Consider the following 17,189-nt stretch of genomic DNA (forward strand, 5'->3'; position numbering starts at 1 on the left):
TCAGTAAATTCATTAATTGTACATGGGTTTCCCCTTCTCGACGCGACCTTCGCACGAACGATAATATGCAGGTGGCTCCGGCAGAGCGCAACGTTTTCGGCACAGACACTACAATAGACCCAGAATCGATGTGGGACCGATTAGAACATTTAATTTGGAGGTTAGAGGCCAGTTTTTTTGGCCATTGTGCCCCACCAGGCACCTCCATTTGGAATACTAGAAACTGTACTTTGGTCGTTTTTCGATCAATGCATGGTTTAAATTGATCATTTGTAGCCAGTAGCGATCAGAATTACCGTTTTCATCAAGTTTTAAGAACTTGTGAGGCATCACACCTTTCTGTCCCATCAGAAAGTGCGTTTTATTGAGTACTCCGATGCGCTTTCTTTGTTAAATTAAAATCGCCAGTTTAAAATTTTTTATACCACTTAAAGCGCTGCGATCTTCTAAAAACAAGTTCCGACAAGCATTTGGTGCGATTCCGAAGCAGTTTTCTTCAAGAGGTAGCAGAAAAATAATAATCCTCGCAAAACGTTTGTTAAGGCACAAAACTTGGTCTAACCCTTTAAAAGATGGATTGCAATCCGAAATATTATTTTTTTCAACCTGAACTCATTTACCTGATGTCAAAACAAGGTAATGATGAATGAACAGCATAACTGGAAAGACCAAATCGACAGGTAGAGCCATCTGTTTAACTGTCTCAATCTCAAGTTTTACACCTGTTATTTTGATGGATGAAAAACGCAAAAATTTGAACGCAAATTTGAAACCACCCTATTGGTTGGAATAACTCCCTTAAAAAGGCGGAGGAAGCAAGCGTGGCGCCAAAACGGTGGTTCGAAAATGGCGAGCCGAGAACGGGTCCGGGCTTAGAACCCACCACGGGTAATCCGAACGTCATAACAAGGGTGCCCAACGGTGCCATAACCCGTAACGGTGCCGAGACCACTCGGTGGCCTCCCAGGGCCCAAACAAACACCGTCTGCATGCTCCGGAGAGCCCACGGTAGATGCCTCACAGGGCTGGTAGAGCTTGGGGCTGACGCAGACAGCCGATTTTCGAACCCACAACCCTCCCTGGTCGCGTGCAAGGCGGGGCATGCACCGACAGGCTGAAAGCTGAAACCGAAATCGAAACCGAAAAAGAAAAAAGGGGGGAAAAAAACGGTACAACAAAAAAAAACAAATCCAGAGAGCCCCCAAAACGTCACCGTTTTGCCCGGGCAGGCGCAGAGTGTGGCGCGAGAAAAACAGTTCCGCTCACCACACATACAGACATACGCACGGTGCGAATCAGTAAAAATGTCGATCTGTCACCAGCCAGCAGCGTACGCGCTTGTTTGCGATGTTTTACGCCAGTAGCCGAGTGTCGTCAATTAGTTTCGCCCAAGAAGCAACCGTGCGAGTTCCGTCGACCTTCCCCAGCCCATCAGCAACAGCAACAGCAGCAGCAACAGCAACAGCAGCAGCAACAGCGGCCAGCAGTCTCCGTGTGAGGACCACCGTCCCCGTCCACGGGCAAACGATGTCACGGCGGGCCGCAGCGAACTACTAAGAGCGGGGCGGCGTGTTGTGTGGGCCGAATGAAGGGTGGGAAAGTGAAAAGTTGCCCCGTTCCTCAACCAACAGCCCTTCCCCAACCCATCCGACCTCTGATCCGAGCCACGCGTTAAGCCTTTTCGTCTAACTACGGCCTGAAGGCTCCTCCGGTCTGTGTCCCCGAAATTAGCCCGAAAACCACCCCCTGGAAAAACCTTTGCGTTGGTAATCCTTTGGGGCCAAACCGTCCAACACACGCGCGAACTACAACATCCTGTGTGCGTGCGTCCGGGTGTGTGCGAACCCGTCAAATCGATATACTGTTTTCGGATGTTTCGGCTGCTTTGCTGAGTGTGCTGTTATTGTGCCGCACTTTTCTGCAATCAATCGAATTCGCAATCCGCTGCGAACGCTTGCAACGCTTCGCCCTCGCGTGAAGCGGTGAAGCGTTTTCGGGCCGTCAAGAAACGGCTCGAGCTGACAGCTTCGCTTAGTAGCCGTGTGTGTTGACCGCTGCGTAGCCGAGGCAAGCCTCGGTTCTGGGGCGAGATCCGGCAGGCTCCGATTCCGCTTCCCGCTCGCCCACTGTTGACGCACGCACACCGTTTGCTGGTTGGTAGAACGCACAATGGACGACCGGGGGACGACAACGGGATGCCCGGTCTACATAGACAGCTACATAACATATGTGCGCCCGCGGTGTTATCTTGCCAAATAATACTATTGATATCGTTAAAGGCTGGCCCCGGGCGACGAAGCTCTCGTTTGGTTGATGGCCGGATCTACGGACGGGATGGGTCCCCTTAGTTAGTCTCCCCTCCCTTAGCACACGCACGCGTAGCACCCGCCGTCGGAGACCCTTCGACGCGGAGCCAAACAGCAGCAATCAACTTTTCCTGTATCAATTCCGGGTGTTCCGTGTTCTTGCCTAGGTATGGACGATACTTTCTACGAGCGAAAGGCGTCAACGAACGATGGCTTCACGCACGGGTACTACTGGAACACGGGGCAGCTCGAAGTGGCCACCGACCGGACCAACCCGCACCGGCTGCCGAAAGGAGCTTTCGAAGTGAACATGAATCACCAGCACCATCTGGCGGGCGGGACCAGCGCCACCAGCGGCACCAGCAGTCCCGCCCAGCCCGGAGACACCGGAGTGGGCAGGCTGAAGGGGGCGGCGGCGGCCACCGACCCGACGGCCGGCGGCTACTGGGGTCCCGATCCCGTCAAGGGTCCTGGGATGGGGATCGGCCTCCGGGACGCGGTGTTCGAGCCGGGCCCTAGCTACGGCTACGGTGACGACGGCTGGAGCCCGCGGTCCGGCAGTGCCGCCGCCTCCCTGTACCTGGGTGCCGGGCCGTCCGATGGCGGCCAGCTGGCCAACGGCGGCGTCCGGACCGGGCGCAAGCTACCGAACCCGACGCGGACCGGCGGCAGCGGCGCCGGGAACGGCAGCAAACGGCAGCTGCCGCAACCGAAGGGCGCTGGGTCGCTGTTCGGCAGCAGCGACCTGCGTCTCGCCCAGTCGTCCTCGTCGTCGTCCCCCACCGTCCGGAAGCTGCCGATCCCGGCCCAGCGGCAGCTGAAGGGCGGCAGCGGCACGTCGCCCTCGTCAGGACCTCAGCCACCGCTGATCGACAACTTCAACATCGATCTGTCCGTGAAGGTGAGCTATCAGCATCCCACCCACCCACTCACCCGCCCGCCTCCCACCTTCCATTAGCCTCCTTCCGGTATACCCACTCCCCCCCGCTCTATCACTCTCTCTCTGTCTTTCTCCTTTTCTCTTGCTCACTGGCTCCATCGGCCTTATCGTTCGTTCGTTCGCCCCACTCCCATCTCTCCCTGCGCGCTGCGTACCCCGCTGTGCGCGCTAAGTAGAGTGGCTCGTTAGTAGTACACGGGGGATCCATTTCCGGTTTCGGTTCCGGTTTACACGCGTACACTTTACGTTACACCCCCAACACACAGTGGGTCCTCTGCCATCTCCGAAGCCGAATCCTTTCAACCAGGTTCACTCACTCACCCACGCGCCTGGAGTCACTTACTGTGCCGGTGCACCATTAATGGGCCCAGCAGTGGCCACAGCAGGACACACCCGGCTTACGGGATCCGATCGAAAGTCAGCTCGGTGAAGTCGGCGCTAGTCATTCGTTAGCCGTCGCCTGTCGTTGATGGTGAACGCGCGCGCGTCCCCGATCCGGTCCGGGATATCGCCTGCCATATCGCCTACTAACCCTGGCCACACCCGCCCCACCCCCTCATCCCTCTCTCTCTCCCTCTCTCTCTCTTTCGCACTCCTTCTCTCGGTTCGTGTTCGTGGGGGGTGCGCTGGGTTTGAAGGCGCACACGGGCGCAGTCGCATCACCGTATCACCAACAGCCCAGCCCGTGATCGTAGTACTAGTAGGTGTAGTAGGTGTAGTAGTGTATGTGTCTGTGTGTGACCGCTAGTGATCGTTTCGCACAGCGCACGGCCCCGTATTGCTTCCTAGCTCTCCGTCTTCATCTCGACCCTTGGCCCGTTCGTTGGCTGAACGCTCGGCTATCATCGTAGATATTCCACCCCATTCCACCAGATCACCATCACCACCACTGACAACACACTGTCCTACGTGTTCTAGTCGTCCTCGTCGTCGTCGTAGTTCTCGTCGTGTTGCGCGTGTTAATCCCGTGGCTTTAGACCTTGGTTGGTCCGGGCAATGGCTTCTGGTCCACCCTTGTTCCACCGTCAGCGTACCGTGTATCAGCAGCAACTGTTCCGTGCCCTTCCCACACCACACCACAAGCCGGCGGCGTGCGCAGCTCGACAGTTCAGTAGCTCAGTTCGGTAGCTCAGTTTAGCTCAGTTCAGCTCAGCAGCCCAGCGGCTGCTCCGTTCCGTTTTTGTGATTCCTTCCGGCAAACAAAAGAAGTGCATCCCAAACCCCCCCCTCCCTCCCTGCTGGTCTCTCTCTCTCTCTCTCTCTCTCTCGCGCGCTCTTTCTCTCTGTGTTCCGTTGACACTTTCTTCAGGTAGCTTCAGGTTCCTTGTGTGGTTCACGTCGCTCCCACAAACAACTTTCAACTCTTTCTCTCTCTCTCTCTCTCTCTCTGCTCTCCCCTCTCTCTCTCTCTCCCCCCCATTCGCCCCTCCGTGAAAGCGTGAAGTGCAACGTGAAAATAACCGTTTTTTTGGCCAATAACCTAATGCTGTTTTGATATTTTTTTCTCTCTCCCCCCGCCCACGCCCCACTTTACCATTACCGCTCTCTCTTTATTGTATCTCTCTCTCTCTCTCTCTCTCTCTTTTCCAAAAACAAAAAAACAAAAAAAACAAAAACGGTAAACAAAAAACCTATAAACACCACCATCACCTGACCTGACGCGTCCCGGGGGCATGGTGGTGGTGGCCGGTGTGTGTCTTCGTGGTGGCTTTCGGTGTCGGATCCTCCCACCCCCACACCCCACCCCACCCCACCGTGGCAGGCGCGCAAGAGCATTGCCGGTCCGATCGACGACGACGGGCTGAAGCGGTTGAACTCGAACATTTTCGGTAACTCGATCAACTACTTTTGCGATCTGTCCCAGAACAAGGAGAACTTTATCGCCACCTCGGCGTTCTACGTGAACGACGACGACGCGGACGACTACTGCTACAGTGACTTTTTCATGACCTCATCGATCACGCTGTCGAGTAGAAAGATCAAGAAACTGCCGAAAATTCAGACCATTGCTAACCACCCTAGATCATCCCAGTCGATGTCTTTTATCGCAGCGGACGTCAACGCGGCGTACCGGAACTTCTCGATGGTCGCCGAAGCACCGTACAACGATGGCACGCAGCAGCACCAGCAGCAGCAGCACCAGCAGCAACGTCAGCAGCCGCCGGCCATCGGCTACTACGAGCAGGACGAGTACGGCGGCGATACGGGGCTGGGGGGCCGTGACGTTGGGTACGGGTCGGTGCCGCCGTACGGGGGGAGCGCACGCCGCCTACCGAACGACCTGCCGGCGGCTGGAACGGGCGGCTACTGTAACCACAACCCGATCTACAGCGAGCAGGTGGCGGACAGCAACAAAAGCAGCACGCACGTCGCCGCCCTTCTGAACGGCGTCGGCCTGGGGGGTAAGGGAGGCGGCGGCGGCGGCGGCGCCGCCACCAAGAAGCAGCTGCCCACGATTCAGGGCGGCTCGGCACGGTTCGGGGGCCACGGAAGCCACGAGTCGCTCGGCTACCCTTACAAACCGCAGCAGTACCCAACCACCAGCAGCAGCAGCAGCGCCATGGGCAGCGTACACCGGGATGAGTTCTCAGCCGCCGGTGGCGGCGGCGGCGGCGGTGGGCTACACAACGGACACCGGGAGCACGGCGGCTACGAAGCGGCCGGCGGCTTCGGCGAGCCGCTATCGAGCGGCAAGCGGCCCACGCTGATGAACGATCGTGTGACCGCCCTGAAGAGCCGTAGCAGCAGCCGCAGCAGCACACCCGTCTCGAGTGGCAGCGGCCGGACCACGGACTATGGTGCAGCCGCCGGCGGCGGCAGTAATCGCCAGGGGTACGACGCTTACCAGGGCTACGACGCGATGAGCGTCGTGTCGAACGCCCTGTCGGACTCGACGACGACGACGGCCACCGGAGCGACACCGACGACCAAGCTGCTACCGACCAAGCCGTCCACGTCATCGTCATCGGCCAATGGGGTAGGGACGGCCAAGGGGTCACACTACCTGGCCCGGAGCCCGGACAAGAAGCCGCAGCTCCGGCGATCACCGGACCGAGTGATCGACACCCTGTACTACGGCGGTGGCGGTGGCGGCGATGGCGACGGCGATCTAACCGATGATTCGTTCCTGACGGCCACGGACCAGAGCCGCGACGAGCAGCGGCGCAGCTCGTACGAGCGGTCCAAGTACGGGGGTGACCTCGACACGGATAGCTCCTACGACGGTGGCTACGGCGATAGCCTAGACCACCTGGACACGGCGCCCGCAGGGGCGGCCGCCACGGCGACCAAGAAGCTACCGAAGGTGGCGGACGGTGGTGGTGGTGGGATCGCCAAGAAGCAGCTCCACTTCTTCGACGAGCGCGAAGAGTGCTTCGACGAGGAGCTGGAGGAGCTGGAGCAGGCTAACGCGGCCAAGCAGCAGCAGCAGCCGCCCGGGGGTAACGGAGCCGCCGGCACCCCGGCCGGCAGCTCGGCCAGCACGAACGCCCTGCTCGAGCACGGCTACGACGCGAAGGTGGACAAGCTGGACCCACTCGGCGGCTGTGGGCCCACCATCGGAGGCGGCGCAGGTGGTGCCGGAGGTGACATCAGCATCGTCAACGGGACCGCCGGAGGGGCGACGGGGGCGGCGGTTCCGGCGGCCGGTCCGGACCGGACCATCGTCACCGACATATCGAAGGACATCACGCAGCAGCAGCAGCAGCAGGGCAAGCGCGACAACTTCAACGCCCGCGACAAGTGGCTGTGGGCGTACGATCAGATCATAAACGTGAGTACCACCACGTGAGTGTGTAGTGCCTAGGTCGTTTTCCCTTTAAGTTGGCACCACTCGGGGCCGCGTTACTTCGAATGCGATATTCAGGGTACTGCCTTAGGCCTGTCTGCGGTATAGCAGGCGTTATCTGCTCCAGTATCCCCAACAGACCATTGGAATCATTCGGGGGATTCTGCCATCGGTCTAGAGCATCTAGATCTCGCTCTCTGTCTCTCTCTCTGTGTGTGCTCTGCTGCTCTCGACGGCACTCGCTGTTGTTGTGGACGGCACTCACTCGCTCACTCGCTCCGCACGCCTCCTGACCTGTTGATGTCGTTGCGCTTGCGTTGAAAAAATTGATTTTTGTCTGCCATCCCGCTCGCAGGAGAGCTTCCTGACGGATGGAAGCGGTGGCGGCGGCGGTGACGGCAAGGGCGAACGCGTCCACACGCAGCGTAGCGTACGACGGGCCAGTTCACACACCAGAGTCGTCAGCAGTCGTCCAACGGGTAGTCGAAAGGGTAGTCCACACGAGTGTCTGTGGCTCCGGGCCGCACCGTTCGCAGATTCTTCCACAGATAGCTCGCGCGTGTGATAACCGTGCCGAATAACCCCCGTAAGTCGAGTGGCCGACGGAGGCACCACCACACTCCCAGTGCGCGGGTATTGCGGACGTTCGGGGCCCCCTTTTTCCACTTACTCGGGCACTTTCTCGACACAGTGCGAGCCATTCGGGAGCGCGTGGCTTCGAATCGATGCCCCTGGCACTGCTGGCACCGTAGGTTAATAATTGATGTGGGGTGTTTGAACCACAGCAGCAGTAGCAAGACGGTGGAGCAGCAACGTGGTGATGGGCGTGTGTGTGCGTGTTTGTGTGCCGAGCGATTTTAGTGGTTGGGCTAGGGGACTCTGACAGCCGTCGCCTAGAGCAGCGTGTATTGGAAATCTTGACGCCGAGACTTCCGGGGCCTACACTTCCCAGATGCCCCCGTCTGCCAGTATGTCTGTGGTGTGCCATGGCCAGACGGGTGTGATTTGCATACGAGCGTTACGAGCGTGTGGCATCACTCGGTATCGTTTGGGTCGGTAGAGCTGGGCTTCCCAAAATTTAGCACCCTGCTAAAGCGATTTGCAGTGGTGTGTATCGCACTAGTTGGTGTGGAACTGGTGAAGGCTGCCCCGCTCCGAGCGTGTGGCGCGCGTCACGGCGCGTGAAAATGGGGCTGTCGAGGGCCAGCCTCAAAAAAAAAAAAAAAGCACAACCAACTAGAAAAATATGAACTACTGAGCAGAGACCGGAGATGAGTAGTTTGAAGCTCTCCCTCGGCAAGCTTTCACCAGTACGAGAGAGCGAATAAAGCGCAAGCCGCAGAGAGAGAGAGAGCAGGAAGTTCGCAAGAGTGTGTAAGGACGCCTGGCTCCAGAGAGAGCCTACTGCTCCGGGAAAGAACCATGGAGCGCGTGAGAGCGCGAGAGAGCGAGAAAGGAATACAAAATGGCTAGTAGCTCGGAGGAGGAGGTGAGGTAGCTCTGAGGCCGCGTTTGGCGTGTTTGGGGCCGCCTTCGCCAAATTCTTCCTTCCAAATTCCGCTCATCCCTCGGACTCGGGTTTTGAGCGGGGGGACTCGGGACGGGACGGTGGACGCCGCACTTCAGCGCGATATTGATCCATTCTCCCCCCCCGTTGCTGGTGGGGGTCTGTGGAGGTGTGGTGCTGAAGTGCAGACTCAGAGCTGTGCAGGTGCAGTTTCGATCAATTCTCTCCCCCATCAAAGGCGGATGCGACAGAGTCTGGGTGGTGCTGTGTCCATCGGGATGAGGACGATACACGTCCTGACGTTTGACACTGCAGGTCCTCTCCGCGCTCTGGAACATCTATCATCCTTCGTTACTTTCTATCAGTTAAACGGCTTTGAACCATTTGTCGGGAGGGGGGAATCAGAACGTATCGTCATCGAGTTGTGTCCATAGAGACGTCCCAGCGAGTGTGCAATGAAAAGAAAACCAACGTGCTAGTGCGAGTGCGCGTGTGTGTGCGTGCACCCGTGTGTGTGTCTGTGTGTGAGTTGAAGTAGAAGCTGCGAACCATCATCATCAGCATCAGCATCAACCGGAGTAGCCATGGACGAGAACGAGGTGATGGCCGCGTTCCTGTGGAGCAAGCACTCGAAGGAGGTGTACAGCAACCAGGGGCTGAAGGATCTGCACCACCTGCACCAGGACTTCATCATCAACGACTACACCGACAAGATAGCGACCAACATCGACCTGCTCGACACGGAGCTGAAGTTTGCGTGGGCCGCCCTGAACCTGTTGAACGAGGAGTACACGAAGATGTCGGAGAAGGTGTTCAAGCTGCAGTCGCTCAACATATCACAGCAGCGGATAGTGCAGAACCTCCAGTTCATGGAGGAGAACCGGAAGGCGTACCTGGACATGATACCGGACTACGCGAAGCACCACGAGTTCTCGCTGCAGGAGCAATCGCGGCTGCGGCAGGACCTGGAGTACCGGGACCGGATCAGCGAGGCACTGCACAGCGGTCTGCAGGAGGACGCTCTGCAGGACGAGTATCTGCTCCAGCAGCAGCAGCACCACAACGAGCTCCTGTTCGAGCACCAGCTCCAGATGCACAGCTCCATGCAGATGCTGCACTCGGCGTCACAGCAGCACCACGGCGGCCACCATCATCATGCCGTGTACTCGGGTGAGCTCGAGCAGCAGCAGCAGCAGCACCAACAGCAACAGCAGTACGACGCCGAGTACCTGGCGGCGGTACAGCGTAACTTCGGCAACGTGCCGGCGGTCCTGCAGGATCAGTACGCCAAGCTCATCCAGGCGCACCTGGAGGCCGAAGCGAGCTCGGTCGCGATCCGATCCGGGCCGCCGGCCGCTATCGAGCCGACTCCTCCACCGGCGGCCCACGCTATCGGCCGCCCATCGACCAATCCGTTCCTGACGGCGGGCGAAGCGAGCCGCGGGCTGCTGAGCAACATCGAGCCGGCGGACAGTGCGGCCATCATCGAGGAGCAGCTGCGGACTTCGTTCCTGAACCACGCCAAGCAGCTGGAGCTCCTGGAGGCCGTCGGGAGCTCACCGTCACCGGGGACCGGGAAGCGGTACCCGGCGGGCGATCGGGCGGGGCCAGTGAGTGAGGAAGGGATGCGGGAGCTGATCAACAAGATCATGAGCGAGGAGGACGTGGCGTCGCTGAGCAGCGAGGAGATGGACCGGGTGCGTTGCTTCATGGCACGGAACTGCTCCGAGCTGCTGGAAGCGTTCGGGGACGAGGAGCTGCAGGCGGTGTACCCGTCCGTTAAGACGGCCGAACTGCTGCTGGTGGCGCGCCGTACCGCGGGTGGCGGGCGCCCGTCGACCGGTAGCCCACGGGCATCGCCGGCCAAGTACGGCCTCGCGGACGGGCTGGCTACGCTCACGAAGGACGACCTGCTGACGGTGGCGAACGGGACCATCACGATCCACCACGACACCAGTGCGTCCGAGAGCGACTTCCGGCTCAGCGCCGAGCCCAGTGACGAAGGGGTCGGGGTCACCACTGGCGGTGGCGCCTCGCCCGAGAAGCTGATGGAGTTCTCGCCCTTCGGTCTACAGGCAACGCTCCACCAGCTCCCGCGGAACGACGCGGAGAGCATCATCAGCAAGGCGGAAGAACCGGCCGGTGGGGTGGGGGATGTGGAGGAGCTGAGTGAGCCGACGGATGACGTCACGGTGGCCAAAACAACCATCCCACTGACGTTCGCCTGTACCAACCTTGTTGGGCTGACAACCGGGGCCACGACGCTGTATCCGGGCGGACGTCACGGACTCACGGAGCAGCCACCGGAGCTGGCGAGCTGCGTGTCCAGTTCCAGTGACCAACTCGACCCGACGGTGGCGACCCCCGCTACGACGAGTCTCGTCCGGAGCACCGCCATCCCGGTGGCGACGGCGGCGGCCGACTCGAACGACACGGCCGCGATCCTGCAGGCAATCATCAGCCGGCGTTCGAGCATGCCGTCGGAGGCGTCGACGAGCCCCCCGACGTTCCAGCCGTTGCCGGGGCAGACGTCGATCACCGACTCGCCGGAGATGCAGGCCATCTACGACAGTCTGTCGCGCAAGTCCAGCCTGCCGACGCTGGGCGACATCACGTTCTTCCCGTCGCTCGACATCACCGACTCCGGCTTTGCGGGGGACACCACCAGCGACACCAGCTTCGCGCTGTTCCCGCCGACGGCCGCGACCTCGACGACGACGACCCCGGCCCCGCAGCCGGTCAGCCTGCCCGACTCCGCGACCCTGCCAGCTCTGCCCGCGGACACGTCCGACTCGTCGTCCTCCGCGCTGCACACCTCGATGAACTCGTCCGGTATCAGCGAGGCGTCCGACAACAGTGGCGCCTTCACCGACAGTCTACCGCCCCCGGCGTCGATCGGGAAGCTACCGGCCCTGCCCCCACTACTGGCCGCCCCGACCATGGCGACGCTCGGTGATAGCAAACCGGTGGCGACCGAGGCGAAGGAGGTGAAGAACGCGAAACCGGCGGTGGCTGCTGCTCCGCCATCGATCGCCGGCTCGGTGCTGGGGAAGGCGGCCGCCCTTACCGGGTCCGTCATCGGGTCCACCAAGCAGCCCGCCAGCACGCAGCCAGCCAGCACGCAGCCAGCCAGCACGCAACCACCAGCGCAGCTGGAGTCGAAGCCTTCCGGTGGCTTCTTCCAAGCGACGACCGCCAACTTTGGCAGCTTCTTCACCAAGGTCAACAAGAACCTCCAGCCGAGCGAGACCACCACCAGTACCACCACCGCAGCCGCCACCAGCACCGCCACCGCCACCGACAGTACGCTCGGTGCCAAGTCGAAGTCGTTCTTCGCGTCGATGAAGAGCTCGTTCAGTCTCGACTCCTCGAAGGCCTCGGTCGACGAGCCGACGGAACCGGCACCTCCGCCACAGCCACAGCCTCAGCCGCAGCCTATCGTAGGTCCCACGCAGTCTTCGCCCACTTCTCAGGCACCGCTCAGCGGCTCCAGTCCAAGGGAGCTCCAGCAGCAGCAGTCGGAACCACCGGTGATGGCGGCTGGAACAGGTGAGACACAGCGCGATCTTACTGGACTCTCTCTCTCTGTCTCTATAACGGAATGCCTCTCCCCTCACCCCTCTGGTAGGGTTCTCTGGTGACGTCATCGAGGAAAACTTTATGGCCACCGCCACCACCGCATCCTTCGAGCCCGAGCAGCCCTTTCGGTGCGTAGAGCCCCGTGGGGCTCCGGTGCAATCGCCCCCGAAAGAGGCTGGCGTAGAGCAGCTGGTACCGCTTGAGATCGACCAGCGAAGTCCGGCATCGCTAGACCAGGCGGTTGCCGGTGGTCCGGAATCAGAATTCCCCGAGATGGAGCAGGTTGGGCCGGAACCGCTGACGGACGACGGTGTTCCGCATTGCCCGAGCGTACCGGACCTGGACCTGGCCGCCGCCGTGGACGCCGGGCTGATGGACCCGAGCGGGCCAGGGATGCCTGGGGGTGGCACCCAGCAGCAACGGCGGCAGAGTTTGTTCCGCGCTCAAGGCAGTGAAGGTAGGTAAGGGGGTCTCTAAGGGGGCGACTCTGGCTATAGCTCACTCTCGGTGCACTCTCGGTCTCTCCCGTAGATGGTGAGGGTGGCAGCAAGTGGAAGCTCTTGAAAACGCTGAAAGAGAAGCGTATCGAAGAGAAACAGAAAGTGGTCGAAGTCGGTGAGTCTTTCGACGACGAACCCGGTCTGTTCAAAAAGGTGGACGTAAGTGGCAAGAGCGAGGAGCCCGAGGTAAATGACGCACCCGTTGCAGCAGCAGCTCTTTTACGTGTGGGAAGCGGTGGTGAAGAGGAAGAAGAAGATGGACAAGAAGTTGTTGGAGAAGAAGGAAGAAATTGAGCAGGAGACTACAGGAGGAGGACTATCAGTTCACTTTAAGTTATAAGCACCCATACAGACACACCCACACACACTAACACACCTACCCCCGCCACAACACAGAAGAATGCGGAGAAGAGGGATTCGAAGGTCCGGATCTTAGCCAGCCAGAATCCGTGTCCCGGGTACCTCCTGCCTGAAGACCTGAAAACCATGTCCTTCTCGCAATGCCTTTGCGTCTCGGTTCTCGGTCAATGATGGTATCAAGCAGTCTCCGAGTCCCTCCGAGAACACCCCTGTACCCCATTCCCCCAGGGCAGGTCAGTCTACGAGACCAGATGCCCGAAAGGAGTTCCTCCGGTATAGAGTGTCCCCAAAGTATCCCACAAAGGTTTCCCGTATCCCGAGACCTTCCCGACTTTCGGCGTGTACCAGTGTACGGACTACCTCTAGTGCGTGTTGTATCACTGTCCATGCGTGCGTGTGTCTGTGTGTGTGTGTGCGCGAGGGACTAATTTGCGGGTTCGACTCTCTGATGGGGTGTTTCCGAGTGGTTGTGGTTGTTGTTGTTGGGCATTTGGGCGCGCGCGATTGGTGGCTTGCGTTTGCGATCTCTCTTGTCACTTGTCTCGTGGACAGTCTCGTGGAAGGGGTTTCCGTGTCCGAGGTAAGCCCTAGTTCACTTCCCCCTGGATGCGTTACTATGCGTTAAATATATTCTCTTTAGCTAGCGCGCTAACCAGCGTTCCATATAACTCTCTCTCGTAGAACACACAAGTAATAATGTGTTAAAAAACCAAAAAAAAAACAAAACCAAAAAAAAAACCAACCAGAAACGTTTCGAAACAAACGGCACATTAAAGCAAGCATTCGAAGTAAACAGCCTCCTGTACAAGCCATTTATACGTTTATGCATTAAGGCAGCCAACAGCCAAATAACCAAACTAACCAACATCTCAAAGCAATCAGTGGTAGTGTCGTTACATACTGTAGTAGTTACTTGATTGCTTCACATCACGAACACATATATACACTCGTAGCCGATCGTGGCACAACCGCACGGTACGCCCCATTTTAATTACCTCTCGTTTATGTGTCCCCCCCTCTGCTGCAGAAGCGTAACGGTACGGTTGACAGTGGGCGCAATAATGGGTAAGTAGCCACCTAGCAGTAGTAGCCTCGCTACACCAGCGCCCACCTAATGCCACCTTTTGTTTCGCACGCAGATTGGGAGATAACACGTTCTACAGCAATATCGACAGCATGCCCGACATTCGTCCGAGAAGAAAATCAATCCCGCTGGTTTCGGAGTTGGTAAGTGTGCGTGTCGGTGGGACCGCGACCGCGTGTGAGTTTGTATGTGCGGTGCGGTGCGATGTGTAGTACACCATGTGGGTGTAGTCGATAACTGTGCCGAATCCTTGATGGGCTCGATGTACCTCGAAGGTAGAACCAACCGTGGTCTTTTTGTTCTTCCCTTAGTTCTCAGTTGCCTACAACCATGACCTTACTGCCGTCACTTTGTCCAACTAACAGTACACTCCATCGTCAGGCATTCTTGAACTAGTCGCAAACACCATACCTTAGAGTTCGACTAAAGACCGTTTCATTATGTCTAAGCACGATTTTGACAGATCACTACCTTCTCCACATGCCGTTTAAGGTGTCAATTGCGACAGCATTCTTTTAGTATACACTTTAACTTAAAAAATGCTGTATCATATGCACAGATTTCCTTAACTTTTGTGAAAATGCGAAGCATTTTTCCAGAGGAGTGCAAACAGCTTTTGCACAAATGGTGCACTATTCCCAACATTTCGCTGAGTCAGTTGACAAAACAGGGAAAAATAAGCATTGGAGCGGTTCGACACCCAATAAGGAAAATTCAAAGAAGAAAGCAGCTTTCAGGATAAAATGAAATCTGGGTGGAAAGCGGGTCAGGTGGTTACCATTTTGGACCAACAAGTCGTGGGTGTTTACGCCAGTAAGAATAGGGACTCCGTCTGAGATGTGGCTAAAAATATGGGATCAACTGTGAGTACCGTCCATCGTGCCAAAATAAGACCAGGTTTGAAGACATAACAAGAAGCAGAAAAAAAAACCGAAACGGAGTGCAAAACCGGATCGGCGTCCGTTAAACCCGTTAATTGTATGATCAACTGCTTCGTGACAAACGAATTTGCGTCATCGTGGACGATTAAACTGAAACGATGGATTACAAATTTGACTACAAAACTCTTCCGGATCCTCAGCATTACACTGTTCTGGATCGCCAGAATCCTGACGATGCAGATACATCTGCTTTTTACTGAAAAATTCGAAAGCAATGGTTTGGCAAGCCATTTGCGAGAGTGGCATGCATTCCGAACCGTTCGTTACAACGGAGATGATGAAATCCGATATTTACATCCGCGAATGTATGATTTGGCATCCGTGCATTACTCCAAGAATACGGTAGCTTGGCTCCAATCTAACGGGGTCCAGTTCGTTCCGAAGGAGATAAATCCGTCAAATTGTCCACAGGCAAGACTGGTCGAAACTTTTTGATCACTAACCAAGGCATACTTGAGGAAACGTGTAAAGCCAACCAACCGTTGAAATATCGGTTTGTACTGCGTAGCTAATGCGTAGTGTTCGTTCAAAAGTTCGACCATTGGCATACGGTTGAAAGGAATGTAATTTTGTAAGAACGTACTGTTAAGTAAGATTTTTTTTTAATACTTCAAATTTGATTTTTTGGCGTTCATTTAAAATCGTGCTGAGACGTAATGAAACGGTTCATACAATTCAAATCAAGTCCGATAAAGCTCAAAAAAGTTGAATCCACTGAAAGGACCACGGCTGGTTGTCCTCCCTGCCTCCAGTACTAGGTACTAGCGAGCCGAGTGACTAACCACCTCACCGCCTACTGTGTTTTCTTTCTTTCTCTTCCCCTCTCTCTCTCTCTGCCCGATGTATCCCCAACACCACTCCCAAACATTCCTTCTTCCGGGTCCGGGTCCTCACGGGGGCACCGGCTGTGTGTATGTGTGGGTGTGCCTGTATGTATCGGTGTACCCCACTTTGTACATGTACCTGCTGTGTGTGTGTATGTGTGTGTGTTCCTCATACCTCTGTGTGCTGTGTGTGCGATGATGACGCGGTGCGGTCGATGATGCCGAATAACTGCCAAATCCGGAACGATCCCGCAACGAACGCCTGTCCTATCTCGCCGTATGAACTGTTGTGCCTGAACTACTACCACCATTACCACCACCACCACCAACCTCACCAAATGATTTGCAACCGCTTCGACAGGTCCTCAAAGTAAGTGTACTTCTTCAACTAATGAGTTTGTTTCAAAACGTAGAGCTATTGCGTTGCGTGGGTGCGTCTAGTGACCCCGCCTCTAGTGTCTATAGCTTGCCCATCGATAAGCCCAGCTTCACCCTTCGTTTGCTCGAACGGTGTGGCTATTGAGTAGAGTAGCTAGTAGACGTCAGTAACTGAACCTGCTGTTGGGCGTTTGTTTGTAGGAGTAGGTGTTGTTGTCTTACTAATGCGTGCTTCTGTCATTTCTGTCACCTTCTTCACGACGACGACGACGATGTAGACGATGGCGGCTACAAAGCGCAACGCAGGTCTGACTTCGGCCGTACCGAGGGCTACCCTCAACGATGAAGAATTGGTACGTTCGGTGGAAGCCACTGCCACTCGCTGGCTGCCCAAGCCCTGACTCTACCGTCCGTTTCTGCGCTTTCAGAAAATGCATGTATATAAGAAGGCTCTGCAGGCGCTGATCTATCCGATCTCGTCGACCACTCCGCATAACTTCGTCCTGTGGACAGCCACCTCCCCGACGTACTGCTACGAGTGCGAAGGGCTACTGTGGGGCATAGCGCGGCAGGGCGTCAGGTACGCATCAGATCTTGTCGATCCCCTGCCCGTGCTAAGAAACAGTCTAACTTGGGGACCCTGTTTTCTTGCTCTTTCTCTTTCTGCTTCGCTGTTCCGGGATCTCGCCGGGATCCAAGATGTACGGAGTGTGCGGTCAAGTGCCACGAAAAATGTAAAGATTTGCTCAACGCGGACTGTCTGCAAAGTAAGTAGACGAGAGAGAGAGAGAGAGAGCAGTAGAAGGGTGTCTCCTCATGTGCATTCCTCTTCGTCTGATAGTGTGCTTTGCCGGTGCATCCGAGAAGAGCTCCAAGCACGGTGCGGAAGACAAGGCCAACTCGGTGATCGCGGCCATGAAAGAGCGCATGAAGCAGCGCGAACGGGATCGGCCGGAAATCTTCGAGCTCATCCGGTAAGCTAC

At 57.1% G+C, this 17,189-nt stretch overlaps 2 protein-coding genes across 2 annotated transcripts in view; both read left to right on the top strand.

Annotated features, from left to right (window-relative positions):
• The first annotated feature begins 2,475 nt into the window (after positions 1-2,475).
• On the top strand, positions 2,476-7,036 carry LOC131213373 (uncharacterized). The gene is made up of 2 exons (XM_058207403.1): positions 2,476-3,207; positions 5,009-7,036. Exons 1-2 carry the CDS (start codon positions 2,476-2,478, stop codon positions 7,034-7,036), a joined length of 2,760 nt encoding a protein of 919 aa, XP_058063386.1.
• A 2,088-nt stretch (positions 7,037-9,124) lies between these two features.
• The window catches only part of LOC131213374 (protein unc-13 homolog A), a 12,884-nt gene continuing 4,819 nt past the window's right edge, over positions 9,125-17,189 (top strand). The window contains exons 1-10 of the mRNA XM_058207404.1: positions 9,125-12,089; positions 12,169-12,576; positions 12,651-12,805; positions 14,007-14,044; positions 14,119-14,206; positions 16,190-16,198; positions 16,485-16,559; positions 16,635-16,786; positions 16,906-16,973; positions 17,048-17,180. Coding sequence (XP_058063387.1) covers positions 9,125-12,089; positions 12,169-12,576; positions 12,651-12,805; positions 14,007-14,044; positions 14,119-14,206; positions 16,190-16,198; positions 16,485-16,559; positions 16,635-16,786; positions 16,906-16,973; positions 17,048-17,180 — 4,091 coding nt within the window. The remainder of the gene's footprint in view (positions 12,090-12,168; positions 12,577-12,650; positions 12,806-14,006; positions 14,045-14,118; positions 14,207-16,189; positions 16,199-16,484; positions 16,560-16,634; positions 16,787-16,905; positions 16,974-17,047; positions 17,181-17,189) is intronic.

Source organism: Anopheles bellator, chromosome X (genome assembly GCF_943735745.2).
Source record: "Anopheles bellator chromosome X, idAnoBellAS_SP24_06.2, whole genome shotgun sequence".
NCBI lineage: Eukaryota > Metazoa > Arthropoda > Insecta > Diptera > Culicidae > Anopheles > Anopheles bellator.